This window comes from Ranitomeya imitator, chromosome 1 (assembly GCF_032444005.1).
Source record: "Ranitomeya imitator isolate aRanImi1 chromosome 1, aRanImi1.pri, whole genome shotgun sequence".
NCBI lineage: Eukaryota > Metazoa > Chordata > Amphibia > Anura > Dendrobatidae > Ranitomeya > Ranitomeya imitator.
In genome coordinates, this window is record NC_091282.1 from 889,288,495 (window position 1) to 889,311,826 (window position 23,332).

Here is a 23,332-nt window from a genome sequence, read left to right on the forward strand (position 1 = left end):
TTTGAAAGGAGTGACCAAACTTCGTTGGCGCCATCACCCGCAACCACAAACCAATGTCCTTCTGATCCCACCGGATCGCAGGATGGACCGCCTTTCGCTGCCGGAACTGCTCATCGTATCGTAACCATGCTTGACCACCATATGCCCTATGTGCCTCACCTATGGAATCCATATAACAAAACAAGGCAGAGCAATTCTCGGGAGCCTTCTCACCAATAACGCTTGCTAAAATCGCGAATGCCTGAAGCCAATTTACAAACGTCTGAGGAATAAGGCGCCATCGCCGCTTTTCCTCATCCTCCTTCTTACTATCTTCCTTTTTACTCTCAAGGTTAAATTTTTCCAACGGCAAGAGCGAAAATATCTCCACATACTCTTCCTTCCTTTTCACGCACCTCCTTTTTCAAGTGCGCCCCTAACGGTCCATCAAAGCAAACATACACCTCGCCCCGCGCCTTATCATCCAGCCGAATGCCCCTCTCCTTCTCTTTCTCAGTCTACACAGATACCGAGACCGGCTCGGTCGACTTGCCCTGTTCGGCAGACCCGCTGCTGGATAACACCAACCCCGAATCAGACGATCCGACCCAAGCTGACAAAGAGGACGGCCCTGGCCTACCACTGCCCAACCATGACAACAGCTCTCGTACACCTGAAAACAACTCCCTCATGACTCGCATCCGCCCGCATACCGACTCCATCACCCCGCTCCACATACCCCTCATCTCGATTCACAGAAGTCAAAGTTGGCGTTGAAAATGCCGGGGACAAACAATACATAGATGGATTCTCACCAGGCTGCAGGGGAGCTGTGATCCCCCCAGCCACAGACGCTGTCGCTGTCCAGCCGTCTCTCGATCCCGTAGCTGTCCTTGGGCCCTCCCGGACGTGAACTTCGCTCCACAATACCGCTCCAACCGATCCACCCCCTGCGGAGGGGACCGTGCCGAACCTGTCAGCCGAGGTGACCACCTGATGTCCTGTAGGCCCAGATCCACACCCGCCATCCGAAACGCTGCTGTCTGATGCCGCTACCCGAGAGGATGCAGGCCCGGTCGCTGGTGCTTGAGGGGAATGGTGCCCCCTGGCCGTGGCCAGCAGCCACGCTGGATCCGGGGCGCAGCCCGCTGCTGCCGCTGGGATGCTCCCCCGCCGTTTTGCGCTGCCGCAGGAAGCAGGCCGCCTGGCCTGGTCATCACTGCAGTGGCCCACCGTGACATCGCTCCGGCCATTGGAAACTTTGGCGCGCGTAGGTCCCGCCCCCCGGCGTGCTGGGGGAGAAGGCCCAACTGCCGCTGAAGGCCTCAGCGCAGCTGGCGGATTCCTCCCAGACCGCGGCCTGCTGGGGTGCTTCTGAGCAGGCACATGGCCTGGAGGGTCCCCTGAGGGGCTCCTGTGCCACCGCTGAGACACCGGGGTGACATCGGGTGATAGGCGCTCCGGGGGCTGCATTCGCTTGGACCGCCGCTCTCCGGGCCCGACCGCCGGGGGATCCATACGGCCGCTGCAGCTGCCACCGCTGAGGATGCTGGACACTTGAGCCTCCAACCAGCCTGGAGGCTGTGATGCCGCCACCCGCAGCTGCGCCAGCACCTGGTCTATGGAGGCCATGAGGAAAGCGCTGGCGTTCCTTCCTGCTCACAGGTCATCAGAGCGGGAAGTGATTGGCTCCTCCCCCCCACTCACCCCACACCCTCTCTGGCCAGCATTAACCTTCCCCTAGGAGCGAAACCCGACGCCCTGTTGTGAATTCTGTGGCAGAGCTCTCTCCTGTGGTCACAAGTGGTACTTCGGCTGATTCTCTCTGTGAGCTTCTGTTGGTGGAGGGAAGTGGTACTGCGGCTTCTGAGTTTCCTCCCTCAGGTGATCTGGTGAGGTCGTTAGGTGCTTCTCTACTTAACTCCACCTAATGCTTTGATCCTGGCTTCCTGTCAATGTTCCAGTGTTGGTCTTGCTTTTCCCTGGATCATTCCTGTGGCCTGCTGCTCTGCATAGCTAAGTTCTTCTTTGCTATTTGTTTGCTATTTTTTCTGTCCAGCTTGTCTAATTTGTTGCTGGAAGCTCTGGGACGCAAAGGGTGTACCTCCGTGCCGTTAGTTCGGTACGGAGGGTCTTTTTGCCCCCTTTGCGTGGTTTTCTTTAGGGTTTTGTGTAGACCGCAAAGTTACCTTTTCTATCCTCGATCTGTTAAGAAAGTCGGGCCTCACTTTGCTGAATCTATTTCATCTCTACGTTTGTCTTTTCATCTTAACTCACAGTCATTATATGTGGGGGGCTGCCTTTTCCTTTGGGGTATTTCTCTGAGGCAAGGTAGGCTTATTTTCTATCTTCAGGCTAGTTAGTTTCTCAGGCTGTGCCGAGTTGCATAGGCAGAGTTAGGCGCAATCCACGGTTGCCTCTAGTGTTGTTTGGAGAGGATTAGGGATTGCGGTCTGCAGACTTCCCACGTCTCAGAGCTCGTTCTATGATTTTGGGTTATTGTCAGATCACTGTATGTGCTCTGACCGCTATGTCCATTGTAGTACTGAATTGCCTTTCATAACAGTACAGGAAGCCCAAAGTACTAATGATTCTCAATAGAGGGAAAAAAGAAGTTCTGAGACCATTTTTTTTTCTTTGCACTGTGTTTTGGTTTTTTTTTCCCCCTAGACATTTGGGTGGTTCAGTACACAGGTGTAGCGATGGACATTAGAAGCCTGTCTTCATTTGTGGATCAGCTCTCGGCAAAAGTACAAAAGATTCAAGACACTATTGATCAGAAAGCTATGTTGGAACCAAGAATTCCTATTCCTGATTTGTTTTTTGGAGATAGAACTAAGTTTCTGAGTTTCAAAAATAATTGTAAATTATTTCTGGCCTTGAAACCTCGCTCCTCTGGTGATCCAGTTCAACAGGTTTTGATTGTTATTTCTTTTTTGCGCGGCGACCCTCAGGACTGGGCATTTTCTCTTGCGCCAGGAGATCCTGCATTGAGTAATATCGATGCGTTTTTCCTGGCGCTCGGATTGCTGTACGATGAACCTAATTCAGTGGATCAGGCAGAGAAAAATTTGCTGGCTCTTTGTCAGGGTCAGGATGAGATAGAGGTATATTGTCAGAAATTTAGAAAGTGGTCCGTGCTCACTCAATGGAATGAATCTGCGCTGGCAGCTATGTTCAGAAAGGGTCTCTCTGAAGCCCTTACGGATGTCATGGTGGGATTTCCTATGCCTGCTGGTTTGAATGAGTCTATGTCTTTGGCCATTCAGATCGGTCGACGCTTGCGTGAGCGTAAATCTGTGCACCATTTGGCGGTATTACCTGAGCTTAAACCTGATCCTATGCAGTGCGATAGGACTTTGACCAGAGTTAAACGGCAAGAACACAGACGTTTGAATGGGCTGTGTTTCTACTGTGGTGATTCCACTCATGCTATCTCTGATTGTCCTAAGCGCACTAAGCGGTTCGCTAGGTCTGCCACCATTGGTACGGTACAGTCAAAATTTCTTCTGTCCGTTACCTTGATCTGCTCTTTGTCATCGTATTCTGTCATGGCATTTGTGGATTCAGGCGCTGCCCTGAATTTGATGGACTTGGAGTATGCTAAGCGTTGTGGGTTTCTCTTAGAGCCCTTGCAGTGTCCTATTCCATTGAGAGGAATTGATGCCACGCCTTTGGCCAAGAATAAGCCTCAATACTGGACCCAGCTGACCATGTGCATGGCTCCTGCACATCAGGAGGTTATTCGCTTTCTGGTGTTGCATAATCTGCATGATGTGGTCGTATTGGGGTTGCCATGGCTACAAGCCCATAATCCAGTATTAGATTGGAAATCCATGTCGGTGTCCAGCTGGGGTTGTCAGGGGGTACATGGTGATGTTCCATTTCTGTCAATTTCGTCATCCACCCCTTCTGAGGTTCCAGAGTTCTTGTCTGATTACCGGGATGTATTTGATGAGCCTAAGTCCGATGCCCTACCTCCGCATAGGGATTGTGATTGTGCTATCAATTTGATTCCTGGTAGTAAATTCCCAAAAGGTCGACTGTTTAATTTATCCGTGCCTGAGCACACCGCTATGCGCAGTTATGTGAAGGAATCCCTGGAGAAGGGGCATATTCGCCCGTCATCGTCACCATTAGGAGCAGGGTTCTTTTTTGTAGCCAAGAAGGATGGTTCGCTGAGACCTTGTATAGATTACCGCCTTCTAAATAAGATCACGGTTAAATTTCAGTACCCCTTGCCATTGTTATCTGATTTGTTTGCTCGGATTAAGGGGGCTAGTTGGTTCACCAAGATAGATCTTCGTGGTGCGTATAATCTGGTGCGAATCAGGCGAGGAGATGAATGGAAAACTGCATTTAATACGCCCGAGGGTCATTTTGAGTATCTAGTAATGCCATTCGGACTTGCCAATGCTCCATCAGTGTTTCAGTCCTTTATGCATGACATCTTCCGAGAGTACCTGGATAAATTCCTGATTGTGTACTTGGATGACATTTTGATCTTCTCGGATGATTGGGAGTCTCATGTGAAGCAGGTCAGAACAGTTTTTCAGGTCCTGCGTGCTAATTCTTTGTTTGTGAAGGGATCAAAGTGTCTCTTTGGTGTGCAGAAGGTTTCATTTTTGGGGTTCATCTTTTCCCCTTCTACTATCGAGATGGATCCTGTTAAGGTCCAAGCCATCCATGATTGGACTCAGCCGACATCTCTGAAAAGTCTGCAAAAGTTCCTGGGCTTTGCTAATTTTTATCGTCGCTTCATCTGCAATTTTTCTAGTATTGCCAAACAATTGACCGATTTGACCAAGAAGGGTGCTGATTTGGTCAATTGGTCTTCTGCTGCTGTGGAAGCTTTTCAAGACTTGAAGCGTCGTTTTTCTTCTGCCCCTGTGTTGTGTCAACCAGATGTTTCTCTTCCGTTCCAGGTCGAGGTTGATGCTTCTGAGATTGGAGCAGGGGCTGTTTTGTCGCAGAGAGGTTCTGATTGCTCAGTGATGAAACCATGCGCTTTTTTTTCCAGGAAGTTTTCGCCTGCTGAGCGAAATTATGATGTGGGCAACCGAGAGTTGCTGGCCATGAAGTGGGCATTCGAGGAGTGGCGTCATTGGCTTGAAGGAGCTAAGCATCGCGTGGTGGTATTGACTGATCATAAGAACTTGACTTATCTTGAGTCTGCTAAGCGGTTGAATCCTAGACAGGCTCGTTGGTCGCTGTTTTTTGCCCGTTTTGACTTTGTGATTTCGTACCTTCCAGGCTCTAAAAATGTGAAGGCGGATGCTCTGTCTAGGAGTTTTGTGCCCGACTCTCCGGGTTTGTCTGAGCCGGCGGGTATCCTCAAGGAAGGAGTAATTGTGTCTGCCATCTCCCCTGATTTGCGGCGGGTGCTGCAAAAATTTCAGGCTAATAAACCTGATCGTTGTCCAGCGGAGAGACTGTTTGTCCCTGATAGGTGGACCAATAAAGTTATCTCTGAGGTTCATTGTTCGGTGTTGGCTGGTCATCCTGGAATCTTTGGTACCAGAGAGTTGGTGGCTAGATCCTTTTGGTGGCCGTCTCTGTCGCGGGATGTGCGTGTTTTTGTGCAGTCCTGTGGGATTTGTGCTCGGGCTAAGTCCTGCTGTTCTCGTGCCAGTGGGTTGCTTTTGCCCTTGCCGGTCCCGAAGAGGCCTTGGACACATATCTCTATGGATTTTATTTCTGATCTTCCCGTTTCTCAAAAGATGTCAGTCATTTGGGTGGTCTGTGATCGCTTTTCTAAGATGGTCCATCTGGTACCCTTGTCTAAATTGCCTTCCTCCTCTGATTTGGTGCCATTGTTCTTCCAGCATGTGGTTCGTTTACATGGCATTCCAGAGAATATCGTTTCTGACAGAGGTTCCCAGTTTGTTTCAAGGTTTTGGCGAGCCTTTTGTGGTAGGATGGGCATTGACTTGTCTTTTTCCTCGGCTTTCCATCCTCAGACTAATGGCCAGACCGAACGAACCAATCAGACCTTGGAAACATATCTGAGATGCTTTGTTTCTGCCGATCAGGATGACTGGGTGTCCTTTTTGCCTTTGGCTGAGTTCGCCCTTAATAATCGGGCCAGCTCGGCTACCTTGGTTTCGCCATTTTTCTGCAATTCTGGGTTCCATCCTCGTTTCTCTTCAGGACAGGTTGAGTCTTCGGACTGTCCTGGTGTGGATACTGTGGTGGACAGGTTGCAGCAGATTTGGACTCATGTAGTGGACAATTTGACCTTGTCCCAGGAGAAGGCTCAACGTTTCGCTAATTGCAGACGCCGTGTGGGTCCCCGACTTCGTGTTGGGGATCTGGTTTGGTTATCTTCTCGTCATATTCCTATGAAGGTTTCCTCTCCTAAGTTTAAACCTCGTTTCATTGGTCCGTATAGGATTTCTGAGGTTCTTAATCCTGTGTCTTTTCGTCTGACCCTTCCAGATTTTTTTTCCATACATAACGTATTCCATAGGTCATTGTTGCGGAGATACGTGGCACCTATGGTTCCATCTGTTGATCCTCCTGCCCCGGTTTTGGTGGAGGGGGAATTGGAGTATATTGTGGAGAAGATTTTGGATTCTCGTGTTTCAAGACGGAAACTCCAGTATCTGGTTAAATGGAAGGGTTATGCTCAGGAAGATAATTCCTGGGTTTTTGCCTCTGATGTCCATGCTCCCGATCTTGTTCGTGCCTTTCATGTGGCTCATCCTGGTCGGCCTGGGGGCTCTGGTGAGGGTTCGGTGACCCCTCCTCAAGGGGGGGTACTGTTGTGAATTCTGTGGCAGAGCTCCCTCCTGTGGTCACAAGTGGTACTTCGGCTGATTCTCTCTGTGAGCTTCTGTTGGTGGAGGGAAGTGGTACTGCGGCTTCTGAGTTTCCTCCCTCAGGTGATCTGGTGAGGTCGTTAGGTGCTTCTCTACTTAACTCCACCTAATGCTTTGATCCTGGCTTCCTGTCAATGTTCCAGTGTTGGTCTTGCTTTTCCCTGGATCATTCCTGTGGCCTGCTGCTCTGCATAGCTAAGTTCTTCTTTGCTATTTGTTTGCTATTTTTTCTGTCCAGCTTGTCTAATTTGTTGCTGGAAGCTCTGGGACGCAAAGGGTGTACCTCCGTGCCGTTAGTTCGGTACGGAGGGTCTTTTTGCCCCCTTTGCGTGGTTTTCTTTAGGGTTTTGTGTAGACCGCAAAGTTACCTTTTCTATCCTCGATCTGTTAAGAAAGTCGGGCCTCACTTTGCTGAATCTATTTCATCTCTACGTTTGTCTTTTCATCTTAACTCACAGTCATTATATGTGGGGGGCTGCCTTTTCCTTTGGGGTATTTCTCTGAGGCAAGGTAGGCTTATTTTCTATCTTCAGGCTAGTTAGTTTCTCAGGCTGTGCCGAGTTGCATAGGCAGAGTTAGGCGCAATCCACGGTTGCCTCTAATGTTGTTTGGAGAGGATTAGGGATTGCGGTCTGCAGAGTTCCCACGTCTCAGAGCTCGTTCTATGATTTTGGGTTATTGTCAGATCACTGTATGTGCTCTGACCGCTATGTCCATTGTAGTACTGAATTGCCTTTCATAACAACGCCCCCTTTCTTCATGCTCCAAACCCCCTGTCATGGCGGCTCCCACGTACGCCGCCCGGGGGAGGGGGTGGGGCGGCTCGCTCCAGCCTGGTCTTGAATAACAAGTCCGGATGATAAAGGTGATTTATCCACAGTTTCCATATCAATTGATATGGATTTAGTCCTACTTGCAATGTTATTAGTCCATGAAATTTCCTCCTGCTTCAGAATCTAACATGGCAGAGCATTGTATTTTTTGTCTCCCAATTATGACCTGTATGGGAACGATAAAATGAGACAATGATGATTGCTCTTTGCCATTATTCTGCATTACAGATGAGATGGACTGATAACAGGATCTGTCTGTTCAAAAAGGTCTAAATGGCTTTCACTCTTGGCATTGGTGAAAGCTATGGTCCTTTTATTAGGACAGTTGATGGCAAAATGTCCAGATCTCCAACAATAGAGACATAGATTCTCTGTACGTCATGTCACAATTTCCACTCTATTTCTGTCTTTCTGTTACTTTGTGTCGGGGCTGTCCGTCTGTGCGGGGTATGTGCTGCAATCACCTGTGTTCAGTTTTCTTAATCAGGCTTCTACTTAAGTATGTTATTTCCTTCCCCAAGTGTCAATCGTACACTTGCTGTTGCATGTGGAACATTGATCCTTCTGCGCTATGTGCCTGACCCAGCTTGACTTGATTCTCTTCACGGACTCTGACCCTTTGCTTGTGACCTGACTTTGCTTGTGCCTGCTCCCTGTATCTGTTTCGTCTCTCTGGCTCTCCTGACCTCGGCTCGTGTATTGGATTTTGTTTCTGACTTCTCTTTGTCTTACTGCACCATATCCTGGTCTTGACCTTGGATTGTTTGACCTTCCTTTACTTACAGTAAGTAGTATATATATATTTACTGCCGTGACTCGTGTCACACGTCGCCTCTCCTTCACTACTGCAGAGAGAGAAGTTTATAGATTACATTAATTTGTATAGGCACACTTTCCATTTCCTGTTGGGTTTTTAATGAGGATTGGGTAAAGTAGTAGTTAGGAGTGTTTCCAAAAACTCACAGTCTTTCCTTTCTTTGTTCCGTGAGTCTCTTATCATTTAGGATGCATAGTTGAATAAAGTCCTCTAAATCAGGGGTCCCCAACTCCAGTCTTCAAGGCCCACCAACATGTCATGTTTTCAGGATTTCCTTAGTCTTGCCCAGGTAATAATTGCATCACCTGTGCAATGCAAAGGAAATCCTGAAAACATGACCTGTTGGTGGGCCTTGAGGACTGGAGTTGGGGACCCCTGCTCTAAATTATCAGGTGTCTCGAATAACAGCTCTGATATTCCTCAGTGAAATTTATTCCTCTGGGCAGCTAAATTCCTTGTGGTGTCTGCCGCCCAGCTGTGGAATTCGGTTGTATATTCAGCTACAGAGAGAGCCGCCTTTGACATAGGTTCTACAATTTGGTTTCAGCTGTAACACAACAATTTGGGTCATCAAACACTTGATCCATAGCAGCGATGAAGGAAACTAAGTCATTTAAGAAGTCAGAGTTATTTTCCACATAAGGTGAGGCCCATGAAAGAGCCTCATTAGTCGTGAGATTAATGATGAAAAAAACCTATTTTTCTATCACTGGTAAATGGAGAAGTTTGCATCTAGAAATAGATACAGCACTGATTTAGGAATCCAAGGTAATGATAATGATCCCCACTGAATTTTGCGTGCAGCAGCATGCGTGCGTTTGATTCCTTGCCAAGGTTGCGCAAATCCAGAAGTTGCTTCTGCAACTCAATAACATCCTTTTGCTAAACCCAACATTGTGTTTGCAATTTAGAAAATTTTTCTTGGTATGTGACACCAACATTCTGAAGTTCAGCAACTTATTGCCTCAGTTGGCCTGCAACAGACTCCATTTTCCTTGTGACATTATTCTGTTATGGACTGACCTGGTTTGGAGCAGTGGTACTGCAACCAGTAGGGGCAGCAATGACTTGTAGTGCAGTCATGGATAGCCAGAAGTCGATACATAGGAACAGCAATGTAGTTTGAAGGATAAACAGAAACCGTAGTCAGGGAAACCAGAAGTCAGTACCCAGGAACAGCAATGTAGTATCTTGATGATAAGCATCAGGTTAAAGGAAGCTTAACTAGAGGTTGGTAGCTCAATAATCTCACAAGGAAGGGAGTTCTATGCCAGGTTTAAATAGGGTGTTCAATCAGGATTGAGCCAATCAGAAACACATGGTGGTGACCAACAGGAACTCAGGGTGGAGACCGTCAGAAACAACATAGGTACAAGTATTTGGGTTGGCACAGAACTGTCCAGTGAGCTGAATAGCTCAGAGGGAAGAGCTGCAGTCTGGTGTACAGGAGCTGCTGGGTTCAAATCCTGACAGTCCCATCTATGGCATATCTGGAGCCATCCACAAAAAATTCAAAGTTTGGATATTGCAAAGAGATTTCTGTCACGTTTGCCAATCCGGCTGTCTCTTGTTCCATTAACCAGAGACAATCATGTTCCACTTCTCCCTCTGCCTCCATTCCCTCATCACCCTCATTTGGAAGAAGAGTGGCTGGATTGACAGTAGTACACTTTCTGAAAGAAAGTGAAGGGGGAGAAGCAATGCACACTGAAGTCTGAGATGTTTGGCCATGGATAGGTGTTTGGGCTGAACTTGGGACAGAGCTCCATGTATGTCATATGGTATATGAATGACAGTTGGAAAGTCAAGAACAATGGAGGATGCCCTGTGAACTATTACGTTAACAGCAGCAATAGCTCTGATGCATGAAGTAGCAACCTCATGCTACTGGGTCCAGGTGTGCCGAATATTATGCAATAGGCCGTTGTCGGGAACCATGGGTTTGGGTTTAAACCGCTGATGCAAAGCCTTGGGACTCAGCGCAATAAAGGTTAAAAGGAATCTCATATTTGGGGATACCCAGTGCTGGTGCAGACATCATGGCATGTTTATTGGTGTAAAAGCTATCAAGAGCATCTTTGGATAAATGAAAGAGTAACCTAGCTGAATCGTAGAGAGACAGCATGTGTGAAGCAGCATTAGGGATCCATTCTCTAAAATAGAAGACTAGGACAGAAATGGATTGTATGGCCTGAATGCGATCAGGAGTGAAGTGCCCGGTAGGTCCATGCAGGCGGTGACCCAAAATAACAACCTTTGGTTTACAAAGTTTATTATTGGAGGCCTTACAGCAATGTTGTGCTAGAAACTGCAGGAGGCTTATGGAAACAATCCTACAGCTCTTAGCATCTAGTGCACATGTCAACAAATCATTCACATACTATAGCAGCACAACTGAGGACTGTGTGGAGATCCAGTTCTGGAGGACTGACTGCAGTGCTGTTGTGCATTGTGTTGGTGATTTCTGTTCACACTGTCCAAGCATATTGTTTCCCTGAAAAGAAAAAAAGAAAAAGCAAACAACATATAGATAATCTGGGTGCAATGGTAGAGAGCAAAAAGCATTAGCAAGGTCAATAATAGTGTACATTTGAGTTTTTCCTGGGATTTGTGCCAAAAGGGTGTGGGAGGTCATTATGATGGGAGTAATTGACTCGGTAGCTTTGCTTGCTTTTCTAAAATCATGGACCATTCTGGCCTGGGGCGGTCGTTTCCTTGACTGGGTAAAGGGGCATGTTACAGGGAGATGTAATAGTGATCAGAGCTATAGCCTGAAGTATCTGAGTGATACAGAGCCGTATGGCATCCTCCTGCGCTGGAGATAGAGGATACTGAGGGAGGCTTGGTGGTTTGACTCCGTCTCTCAGTTCCACTCTAGAGGGGGCCACTGGAAGCCTGCCAATGTCTACTTTTCCCTTAAGGTACCGTCACACTCAGCAACTTTGCAAAGAGAACGACAACAATCCGTGACGTTGCAGCGTCCTGGATAGCGATCTCGTTGTGTTTGACACGCAGCAGCGATCTGGATCCCGCTGTGCCATCGCTGGTCGGAGCTAGAAGTCCAGAACTTTATTTTGTCATCAGGTCGGCGTGTATCGTCATGTTTGACATCAAAAGCAACGACGCCAGCAACGAGCATAGGGCCCCTAGATGTGTGTCGGATCGGTACACTCCGGCGGTTTGACATGGAGCTAACAACCAGCGAGAACGAGAAGTGAGTCGCCGTTACATCACTGGATCACTCCTGCATCGTTCTGGAGTTGCTGTGTTTGACGTCTCTACAGCGACCTAAGCAGCGACGCTCCAGCGATCTAGTTTAGGTCGGCTCGTTGTCTATATCGCTGCAGCGTCGCTGAGTGTGACGGTACCTTTAGCCCGTAGACTGGTACTTTTGTCAGTTTCTCTACATTGTAGAAATGCTGAAGTCAGTGTCCTTTGATAAAGATGTATGGGTGAACCCCAGGCCAAATTGTTTTGGAAGCATTGAAAATAATCTGTCAGCAAATGTAACCTGTTTGAAGTAGTATAATAAAACATTTAATTTTTCCTGAGAATTTAGAAGTAGATTTTCAGAAGAATATACTAGTAGAAAACAAGTGATTACAATCTTCATAAAAAGGATCAAAGTCGAACTTTACAAGAAAGCTTTGGTAAATGCAGCTTTTGTTAACGATCAGCTAGTGCATTTGTTTTCTATTGGTCACCTTACTGAACATCACTGGTATGTTAATTTTATGGGATTTTTCCCTACATGAAATCAGATAGTCAATTATCTTTTCCAATCATTAGTACTGTTGTTTATTTGTTTTATTCTTCTGAAATTTCTAAATGTGGTTTTCTTTGTAAACTAAAGGCTGCATTTTCGATAGTTATTCATGCGTAAAAATAACTGATGTCATTTTCATGGATAGCACTCGTACCTAATGATCTATACGGCTGTGCACATATCTGACTCTTTTCCGCGTGGTTCAAAGAAAATATTGGAGACAAGTCCAAGACATACGAGTGAGATTTGATTTTCACGGACTGTCAAAAAGGACGAGGTAGAGAAAATATTTTTTTTTCTCCACGTATAAAAAAAAATAGATGACACTTGGCCCTCTCTTTGATCAAATTCTGATTAATCAGTCCGTTTTTCTCGTACGTGGAAAATACTGATGTCTGAATGAGGCCTTGGTCAGATGTTTCTATGGTTACTGAAGTACAATTATAAGCATTTCATAAGATTTAAAACTTTTATCAGTGCTTGCAGTTTTGCAAAATTTCAGTGTTTTTGTTTATAGAACCGCTTTTTGAGGATGTACAAACAAAAAAAAACCCCACAGAAGTTGTGATAAGCCCCAATCACTGATTAGACATGAATGTTGCAGTCAGGTTTTGGCCCAAAAGCAGATATCCAGCATGTCAGAGCGAATTGCAGAAGTCTCGAGAAAACACTGTAAATATTCAGTTATTACATAAACTTGATGTACTTGTCAGCAAAACTTTAAAACTTATGACATAATTGTACTTTAGTAAGCATTTAAACATCCAACTAAAAGGTCTAAAAACACTGAGGCAGCAAACTTTGTGAAATGCAAAATTTGTGTTATTCTCAAAACCTTTAGCTACAAAAGCATGGTGTTTTTTTTTTTAGCATTTTTTAAGCTTTATGGAGAAACCTATGGGAAGAAATTACAAAAAATGCCATATCTACAGTGCTGTTCACCACTATTGGCATCCCTTCATTTTTTGAATAGACTGTACAATATTTTCAGAAATAAATGATGATGTTCCATAGTTATATAATGATAATTTTATAATCAGTGGTCCAAAGTAATACAACAATAAAACATTAGTTTGCAATTTAGGTGTTGCAATTTCAAAGAAGAAACAGAATAAACAGCATGTGCTGCAATAAAGACACCCCTAATTAATACTTGGTTGCACACCCTTTGGCACTGATGACAGCCTCCAAACATTTCTTGTTTTTTGCAGCCATCTATAAGTTTCTTGCACTCCTCAGCTGGTATTTTCTCCCACTCTTCCTTTGCAGTTTTTTCAAGCTCTTGAATGATTGCAGGGTTCTTTCTCCCAATGCAGATTTCAGCTCACCCCAAAGATTTAAAAAACAGTCCATTTTTTCTTTTTCAGCCATTCATGTGTACTCTTGGATGTTTGCTTTGGGTCATTGACTTGCTGGAGGACTCATGATCTTCAACTCAAACCAAGTTTTCTTACTCTGTGTAGGGCATTTCACTCCAAATTCTCTTGCTAATTCTCTTATGATTCCTGTGATACAGTCAAGGCCTCCAGTACCAGGTGCAGCAAAGTATCCACACAGCATTATGTATCCTCCACCAAGCTTAACTGTAGGTAGGGTGTTCTTTTCCTTTTAAGCTTCATTGCACATCTGTAAACAAAGTGTTGCTTTGCATTGCCAAAAGCTCTATTTTTGTTTCATCTGTCCACAGAACATTTTACCAGAAGGATTATGGTTTGTCAAGGTACTCTTTGGCAAAGATCAGTTGTTCCTTTTTATGTATTTTCTTCAGAAATGGTTTCTTCCTTGGCCTTTGCCCATAAATCTCTGTTTGATTTAGTGTGCTGCATGCGGTACTTGATGAAACCTTGACCCAAGACTGTTCCAGGTTGACTTTCAGGTCTTTGGATGCTTGACATGGTGTTTATTCCACCATTCACACCAACCTTTGAAGACATCTCTTGTCAATTTTCCTCTTTCCCCCACGTCCAGGGAAGTTCCCGATGGGTCTATACTTGGTAAACTTCTTAATAACGTTGCGCACTGTTGAAACTGGGATACCAAGGTCTTTGGAGAGCGTCTTAATACCTTTGGAAGTCTTGTGCTTGCTAATAATAGAGTTGTGATGTCCTCATGCAGCTCCTTTGTCTTCACCATTGTGACAAAGGAACAGGGCCTACCATGTGGCTTTTTAAAACACTGAAGTCATCATTCATTGGCTTAGGCTGTGTGCACACATTGCGGATTTGATTGCGGATCCACAGCGTTTTTGCCATGTGGAATGGCATCAAATATGCAGTGTAGTGCACAACCAATGTAAGTCTATGGGAACCACAGACTTGATGTGCACATGCTGCGGATAAATCCGCACTGAAACGCAGCATTTTTTTCCGCAGCATATCACTTCTTTTGTGCAGAACTGCAGCGTTTTTGCACCCATAGACTTGCATGTAAAAAAGATCTGCTGTTTAGTTGCGGGTGAAACGCTGCAGATCGGGAGGAGGGAAGTGTGTGGGCAGTGACTGTGTGCATGTATAGTGTGTGTGGGCGGGGTCTGTCCGAGGGTTTGCAGGCTTTCCGGGGCGGTGCGACGCTGTCCGGGGGTGTGCAGCTCTGTCTGGGTGTGTGTGTGGGGCTGTCCGGGTGTGTGCAGGGCTGTTCAGTGCTGTCTGGGGCTTTGTGGGGCTTTGCGGCGCTGTCTGGGGGTGTGCGCCGCTGTCGGGGGGCTCTGCAGGGCTGTGTGCAGGGGTCTTTGGGTGTGTGTCTGTGCAGGCAACGTCCAATGGGACTACAGGTCCCATCGGGCTATGCCTGCTACAGTGACATTGACACATTAGCCAATGATGGGACAGTAGTAGTCCCATCATCCAGCTAATGTGTTGAATGTAGAAAAAAGCAAAAACGCATATACAGTACATAAAACATACAACATATAACATACAGTACATACAACATACAACATACAGTACATACAACATACAGTACATACACCATAGCATACAACATATATCATACAGTACATACAACATACAGTACATACAACATACATTATACAGTACATACAACATACAACCTATGACATATAACATACAGTGCATACAACATACAGTACATACAACATATAGCATACAGTACATTCAACATACAACATATAACATACAACATTACAACATACAACATACAGTACATACAACATACAGTACATACAATACATACAATATACAACATACAGTACATACAACATATAACATACAGTACATACAACATACAACATATAACATACAGTACATACAACATACAGTACATACAACATATAACATACAGTACATACAACATACAAAATACAGTACATACAACATACAGTACATACAACATACAGTACATAGAGTACATACAACATAGAGTGCATATTCACCAATCACTTTGATCCCGAAGCTATTGATCACCTGCAAAAAATATTAAAATAATAAACAAACAATATACTCCCTGATCCATAGTTATCCAATTAATAGGAGTGTCCCACGATGATCTCCCATGGAGAGCTGCCGCATCAGCTGATGAGACAGCTCTCCAGGGGCTCCGACAATACAATGACGGAAGGTATTCTCCCGCACTGTATCTCTCTGCCGCTGTGAGAAATAGTTCCTACTCTCACTTGCAGCACTGCTGTGTGGGAAAATTCCCATGCAGCTTTGCAGTAAAGTGAGATCAATGAACTCCGATAACCTCAGTGATGCACTGCAGGAGGCATTGTCTCCTGTCAGTGTGTCATTGGAGGCCCTATAAAGCAGTGACATCACCTGATGTCACTGTTCTATAGGGGAGATCGTCGTGGTACACTCGTTATTAATTGGGCTACGGAGGAAAGGTAGTATACGGTTGGTTTATTATTTTTTATTTTTTGCAGGCAATTGAGGGCGTCGCAGGAATTAGGCATGCTTGCAAGTATGGTGAAATTAAGAATATTAAAATACTTTTTTCTGGCTGTGTCTTTATTTTTTTTAACTCTTTCACTACCATAGGATTAGTAATGCATAGGCGTCTTATTGATAGATATACGAATAGATCTATGTATCTATTGATCTATCTATATGTAGATCTATCTATCTATAGATAGATAGATAGAAGGAATGAGATAGATAGATAGATAGATAGATAGATAGATAGATAGATAGATAGATAGATAGATAGATAGATAGATAGATAGATATGGGATAGATAGAAGGAATGAGATAGATAGATAGATAGATAGATAGATAGATAGATAGATAGATAGATAGATAGATAGATAGATAGATCTATTCATAGATCTATCTATAGATATAGCTATGGATAGATGTAGATAGATATGGGATAGATAGAAGAAATGAGATAGATAGATAGATAGATAGATAGATAGATAGATAGATAGATAGATAGATAGATAGATAGATAGATATGTATATTCATATATCTATCTATAGATATACCTATGGATAGATGTAGATAGATATATGGATATATCTATCTATCTCATTCCTTCTGTCTCTCCCATATCTATCTATCTATGTCATTCCTTCTATCTATCTATAGATAGATGAGATAGATAGATGATAGATAGAATAGATAGAAGGAATTAGATAGATAGGTAGATGATAGAATAGATAGATACATAGAAGGAATGAGATAAATAGATAGTTAGATGATAGATAGATCTATAGATAGATAATGTCTATCGATCTATGTATATATCTTTCTATCTATAGATCTATCTATCCATCTCATTCCTTCTATCTACAGATCTATCTATCTATCTATCTATCTATCTTTATATCAATCTATCTATCTACTATCTATCTATCTATATTTATATCTGTCTATTTATCTGTCTATCTGTGTGTGTAATAGAGTGTGGTTTGGACAAATGTAAAAGAGGAGGTTGGACAATAAAAGACATCACAATTTTTTCTTGTTCAATAATGCATCTTTATTTATCTTTCAAAAACGCATTAAAACGCATAAAAAATGCATAAAAAAAGCATCAAAAACGCATTCACAAATGCATCAAAATGCGCAAAAACGCACAAAAAACGCACCTGCGTTTTCTGCCAAGAGATGGGGATTCAGTGCAGAAAAATCCACAGGCAAATCTGCAACGTGTGCACATATCCTAATTCATGTCACATGGGCACCAGCAATTTAATCATAGGTGATTCTCATTTGTGATTTACCACGGGCGAGTCAAAATTTGTTTCCATACTAATTTAATGTAATTTAGTACCAGTGTCACAGCAAGCTTTAGATTTTTCTATTTTTCCCTCTCATTGCTTTTTGTTTTAAATTGTTTAGCATTTGCTCTTTTGTATTTAACACGAGCAAACAAAATTGTTTCACTTGATTCATTTTTCAGGAGATATTCCATATTCATGGGTGCCAATAATGATGAGCAGGACTGTAGAGTATGCTTTTAGCAAAAACATGCTACTTGTGCCAAAAATGTGATTGGCTGTCGATGTCAGAAGACTGACCTGTGCATCATCTGTTGTTTTTCTGCCTATGTATCGATGCAGCCAATCACACACCTAAGTTATCACGTAACTGATGAACAGTGACATCATGGTTTTCTCTCCCGTGCAGACCATTACAGCATCCTGTGCTAGATCCTTGAGGAGGGTCATTCACGTTATCAGATCCACATCCAATGAAGCAGCTGGATAAGATTGAAAGCTCTAAATATGTTTGGCACATATGCCGAGAGAAGTGATGGGTGAACCCCTGAATGTTTGTGTCGGGTTCGGGTATCCAGATCTGGACCCCATTCAGATGAATGGGGGACCGAACATCCGTTGTTTGCCACACTGCCATCTGCATGAACAAAGGTTCTATGTGAAAACAAGTTGTCACCTATTCACAGAATAGGTGAAAAAAATTACCACTTATTCTGTAAATAGGTAATAACTTTTCAATGGGGGTCTGACAGCCAGGAACCACACTAATCAGCAGAACAGGGAACAATTATCCCCAATGATCCCCAATGATGCACTCTTCTCTCCAACTTTCAATATCTTTCAAAAGGTAGACCAAGAGGATCTGCAATCTTGGACCTAATTCTTACCAATTGGGATGAAATGGTTGAGGACGTAAAGGTGGCTGGGAATTTAGAAGGTAGCGATCATGCTATCCTCAAATTTTGGATTACAAGAGGAGGAACACCAGTGAGGACTAAGACTTTAAGGCTGGACTTCGGGCAGATTTTAATGGATTCAGAAGGAGGGTAGGAAATGTCCAATGGCTGGATGTTCTAAATGACAGAAATCTCCAAGAAGGATGGGAGATTTTTCTAAATGAAATTCTCGATGCACAATCGGTAACAATCCCCCCCCCCAAAATAAGGAAGAATTGGAAGCATTTAAAGAGAGGAGGATGGATGAACACAGAACTTAACCACTTTTTAAAAAGGAAAAAAGAAATGTATATCAAATGGAAAGAGGGGGCATATCTAAAGAAGAATATAATACTGTTTGCAGGAAATGCAGGGAAACAGAAAAGCTAAAGCCAGTAATGAAGTAAGGCTTGCAAGGGAGACCAAAAGCAGTAAAAAAGGTTTTGGGGGTATGTCAAAAGCAAAAGAAAAGTCAAAGATGCTATAGGATTTTTACAGGAGGAAAAGAGTGAAGTGGTCAAAACTGATGTTGAGAAATCCAAATTTTTAAATTCCTATTGCATCTGTGTTCTCTAAGAAAGCAATTGTAACATCAACTGATCTTCTTGGTGCCATTGAAGGAATAAAAAACCCACACTATCCAGAAAGAGGGAGATGGTGACAGAACACTTAGCTAATTTAAATTAATTTAAATTTCCTGGTCCGGAACGATTACATCCTAGGTTACTGAAAGAGTTAGCAGAGGAAATAGCAGAACCACTAGCCAGAATCTTTGAAAAATACTGGAAAATAGGAGAAGTCCAAGAAGATTGGAAAAGGGCAACTGTACCGATCTTCAAAAAAGGAAAGAAGATGGAGCCAGAAAATTACAGGCCAGTGAAGCTTACTTCTATACCAGGAAATAAATTTGAAAAAATAATTAAACAGCATGTATGTAAGTATTGGATAAGAATACAGTAATTAAAAAGATCCAGCATGGGTTTGTAACAAACAAGTCATGTCAGACTAATATAATTTCTTTCTATGATGGAATCACTGACTGGATGGATCAGGGAAATGCAGTAGATATAGTATATCTCAACTTCAGCAAAGCATTTGATAACATATCTCATACTATCCTGATTGAAAAAAATGTCCAAGTATGGGATTGACAAGGCTACGGTTAGGTAGATTCATAACTGGCTCAGTGGTAATAAGTGGTTGCACATCCAATTGAAAAAGTGTTTCTAGTGGGGTACCACAAAGCTCTGTCCTGGCCTCAGTGTTGTTCAACATCTTTATAAATGATCTAGATAAGGGAGCTGGAGATAAACTAATCAAATTTGCAGATGATGCAAAGCTAGGAGGGATACTTAACACTAGAGAAGACAGAGAAAGGATTCTAAACAGTCTAGATAAGCTTGAACAATGGGCAGTGACTTATAGAATGGTATTTATCAGGGAGAAATGCAAGACTGTACATCTGGGCAAGAAAAAATAAAATTACATCTACAGAATGGGAGGAATAGAACTAAGCAACAGCACGTGTGAAAAAGACTTGGGTATACTAATAGATCACAGACTGCACATGAGTCAACAGTGTGATGCAGAAACAAAAAAGGCAAACACAGTTCTAGGATGTATTAAGAGAAGCACAGAGTCTAGATCACGTGAAGTAATTATCCCCCTCTATTACTCCTTGGTCAGGCCTCATCTGGAGTACTGTGTCCAGTTCTGGGCATCACATTTTAAAAGAAACATTGAAAAACTGGAGCAAGTTCATAAAAGAGCTACCAGGATGGTAAGCAGGCTGCAAAGTGTGTCCTACGAGGAACGTTTATAGAATCTTGGAATGTTTAGCTTGCAAAAAAGAAGGCTAAAAGGAGACTTAATAGCTGTCTACAAATATCTGAAGGGTTGTCACATTGAAGAGGGATCATGATTATTCTCAGTTGCACATGGAAACATGAAAAGCAATGGAATGAAACTGAAATTGAGAAAATACAGATTAGATATTAGAAAAAACTTTTTAACAGTGAGGGTGATCAATGATTGAACAGACTGCCACAATAAGTTGTGGGTTCTACTTCAATGGAAGTCTTCAAACAGAGGATGGACAGACATCTGTCTGAGATGGTTTAGTGAATCCTGTGTTGAGCAGGGGGTTGGACACGATGACCCTTGAGGTCCCTTCCAACTCTAACAGTCTATGATTCTACTGTATGAAAGCTGTGCTAGTGTCTCTATGAGACTGCCATAAAATGCCAAGCATATCTAAGCAGCCCCATAAGAAATGGATGCAGTGGCAGTTGAGCATGCACACTACTACTGCATTCTCACGCTACATTCACACATTCAGTATTTGGTTAGTATTTTACATCTGCATTTGTAAGCCAAAATCAATGGAACAATCAGAGGAAAATTATAAGGGTGCAGTTAACAGGCTATATTACTCACATAAGGGTTACATCGCAATCCTAGGACTGGTTGCCTGCTCTCCAGACCTGAGCATGACAGCTACATAGAAATACATGCTGTTATGCTCAGGTCAGTAGAGCCGATGACCAGTCAGAGCATTGCGATGCGATCATCACGCGAGTAATACGAACATCTGAGTGCGCCCTTAAACTTTTACTATGATCATTGCATTGATTTTGGCTTACATATACTGATTTAAAATACTAACCAACTACTGAATGTGTGACCGGGGCCTAATACTGAAAAAAAACGTTTCCTATTCTGCTGATCGGTGCAGGTCCCAGCAGTTGAACGCTCACTAGCTAATAAATTGTGATAACTAGTTTTCAGTGGAGAATCCCTTTAAGAATAACCTGTCTCCCCGTAAAGTTCAGCAGACAACAACAAATATGTTCATTAAAAATGCACTATTATATATTATGTTATTTTTTTTCCTTTAAAGAAACCCTCCTGCTGATCACTGGGCTCTGGTTAGTGGGCTTCCAAGTTTTGTTGCAGAAAGTGGATTTGTAAGTTTGTTAATTTTATTTGGAATAGAATGGAATGCTTTGACTTGAAGTCATCCATTGTTGTTAACTTGCATCGCCTACCAAGTTACTGTTTTCTAATGTTAATAGAATTACGGTATACTAATATAATAATACGGTATACTAATATAATATAATAATATATTTTACATTTTTTAGCTACATCTGAGCCGCCCATAAAGGTCCAGGTGGTACACACTTTAGTAAAATGTCAATGCAGATTGTGCAGGAGAAAATAAACAAGGTTTACTTTCAATCAGCTCTGCTATGCAGTCAGATGGCTGAATTTCCCCTTTAACTTGGGGTAATGAACCAGCCCAGTTACAGAGGAAACGAGTAATAAATAGAATATATTAACATGCATGCCAAAATACCCCTTAAAGGTCAATTAAGACTCTGTTGTGGCCACAGATGTGTGAAATGAACGAAAACATAAATAAAAAAGTAAGAAAATAAACAACAGAAAAAAAACCTAAATAAAATCACTTTTTATAGCCAATCACTTTAAAAAAATATGTCCAATATATAAAAATTATTTATATGGAAAGGGGAATGCAATTTAAAATGCTTTTTAGCAATCCTTTGCATTTATAAAAAAAAGTTAAAAAATGCAAACAATAGACAAGTAAAGGAAAAATCTAAGGTAAAAAAGAGACACCACGAGTCCAAATACCTGTTCAAAGCACCTCCCCTGTTAAAAAAAAAAATATGTCCAATAAAAAGTATTTATACGGAAGGGGATATGAAATTTAAAATGTTTTTTTAGCAATCCTTTTTGATCATAGAAAAGTTAAAAAAAAATTAGAAAAATAGAAACGTAGTTCCTTATTTTTTTACATTTTCCCAGATATCAGGAAGAAAAATAAATATAGAATTGACAAAAAAATTAAGCCCCATGTATCACAAAAATGGAAGAGACAAAAACTATTTGAGTAGCTAAATAAAAACTTTTTTCAGAGCTGTTAAAAATGCATGTAGGGTAAATCTGCAGGTTTAAAGGGAACTTGTCACCAGAAAAAAACGCTAATAACCTGCAGACATGGGGTTAATCTCCAGGTTAATAGCATTACTAACCTACCAGACACCCGCACTTAGCCAAATGCTGTGGGGAAAAATGAACTTTGCAGTACCTGAACGAAACTGTCAAGGAGGACTAAAATAAGGTACAGTAGACGAGGAGGCAGAAAAAAACACCGCCTTTATTGAAAGACAGAAGATTATATGGCGGAAGATAACACTAACAATTATTGAAATGATAATAGCAATAATAGATACAAAGAGAGATAGCTGGAGCGTGTCACACAAGCTGCGCTCCAGCTATGGCATTGCAAAACTCAATACAAACAGTATAAACAATTTCTACAAACTACTGTCTTCTAACTTCCTACCTGGCTTCTGATAATTGAGCCGTGCTACTACAGTGCCCCAGCTAAAGAAACCTGCACTACACCCTAACACAGTTGAACACCGGTGTACACTCACAGTTCTGTAGCGCTCTGAAGAAGGTCTGGTGGCTGCTGCTTGATCCTGACGTAGTAGAACCAAATTTGTTATGTTGAGCTCTTCCTTCAGACTAACTGATCCGTCTTTTTCTGAATCTGGGCAAGTTTCATTCCCACTTTCAATGTTGAGAGATTACTGGTACAATATCGTTGATTTCTCTCTCAGGTTACAGGTGCTTGGGGAGAACTACCCTGGCTGAGCGCTGCAATGCTTTCCTTCTGACACGGACATGGTGATCGATCCTGTGTTAGCTGGGCACTATCTTCTCCCTTGAAGCTGTTAGTTAATTTACTAGTCTCTCGTTGTTAGGACACACTTATAGTCCTACCTGTCTCTCACAGGCACGAGACTCACTCTTCTCTTCCTGAACCGACACTTATGGCTTCTTGCTCAAAATCAACACACAGCAAACTGCTGGGGAGAAAGGACTAATCCAAGTGCATTGTCTATTAGAGTCACAGTGTAATTAATTTCTTAGCAGGACCTGGCCCCCTACATAGTGCCAGGGAGT

The 23,332-nt window shown here is 42.9% G+C and overlaps 1 protein-coding gene across 1 annotated transcript in view; it reads left to right on the forward strand.

Annotated features, from left to right (window-relative positions):
* PDE6B (phosphodiesterase 6B) overlaps positions 1-23,332 on the forward strand; it is a 127,750-nt gene that overhangs the window by 34,215 nt on the left and 70,203 nt on the right. Inside the window, exon 7 of the mRNA XM_069745708.1 lies at positions 21,234-21,300. Within this exon, the coding sequence (XP_069601809.1) occupies positions 21,234-21,300 (67 nt within the window). The remainder of the gene's footprint in view (positions 1-21,233; positions 21,301-23,332) is intronic.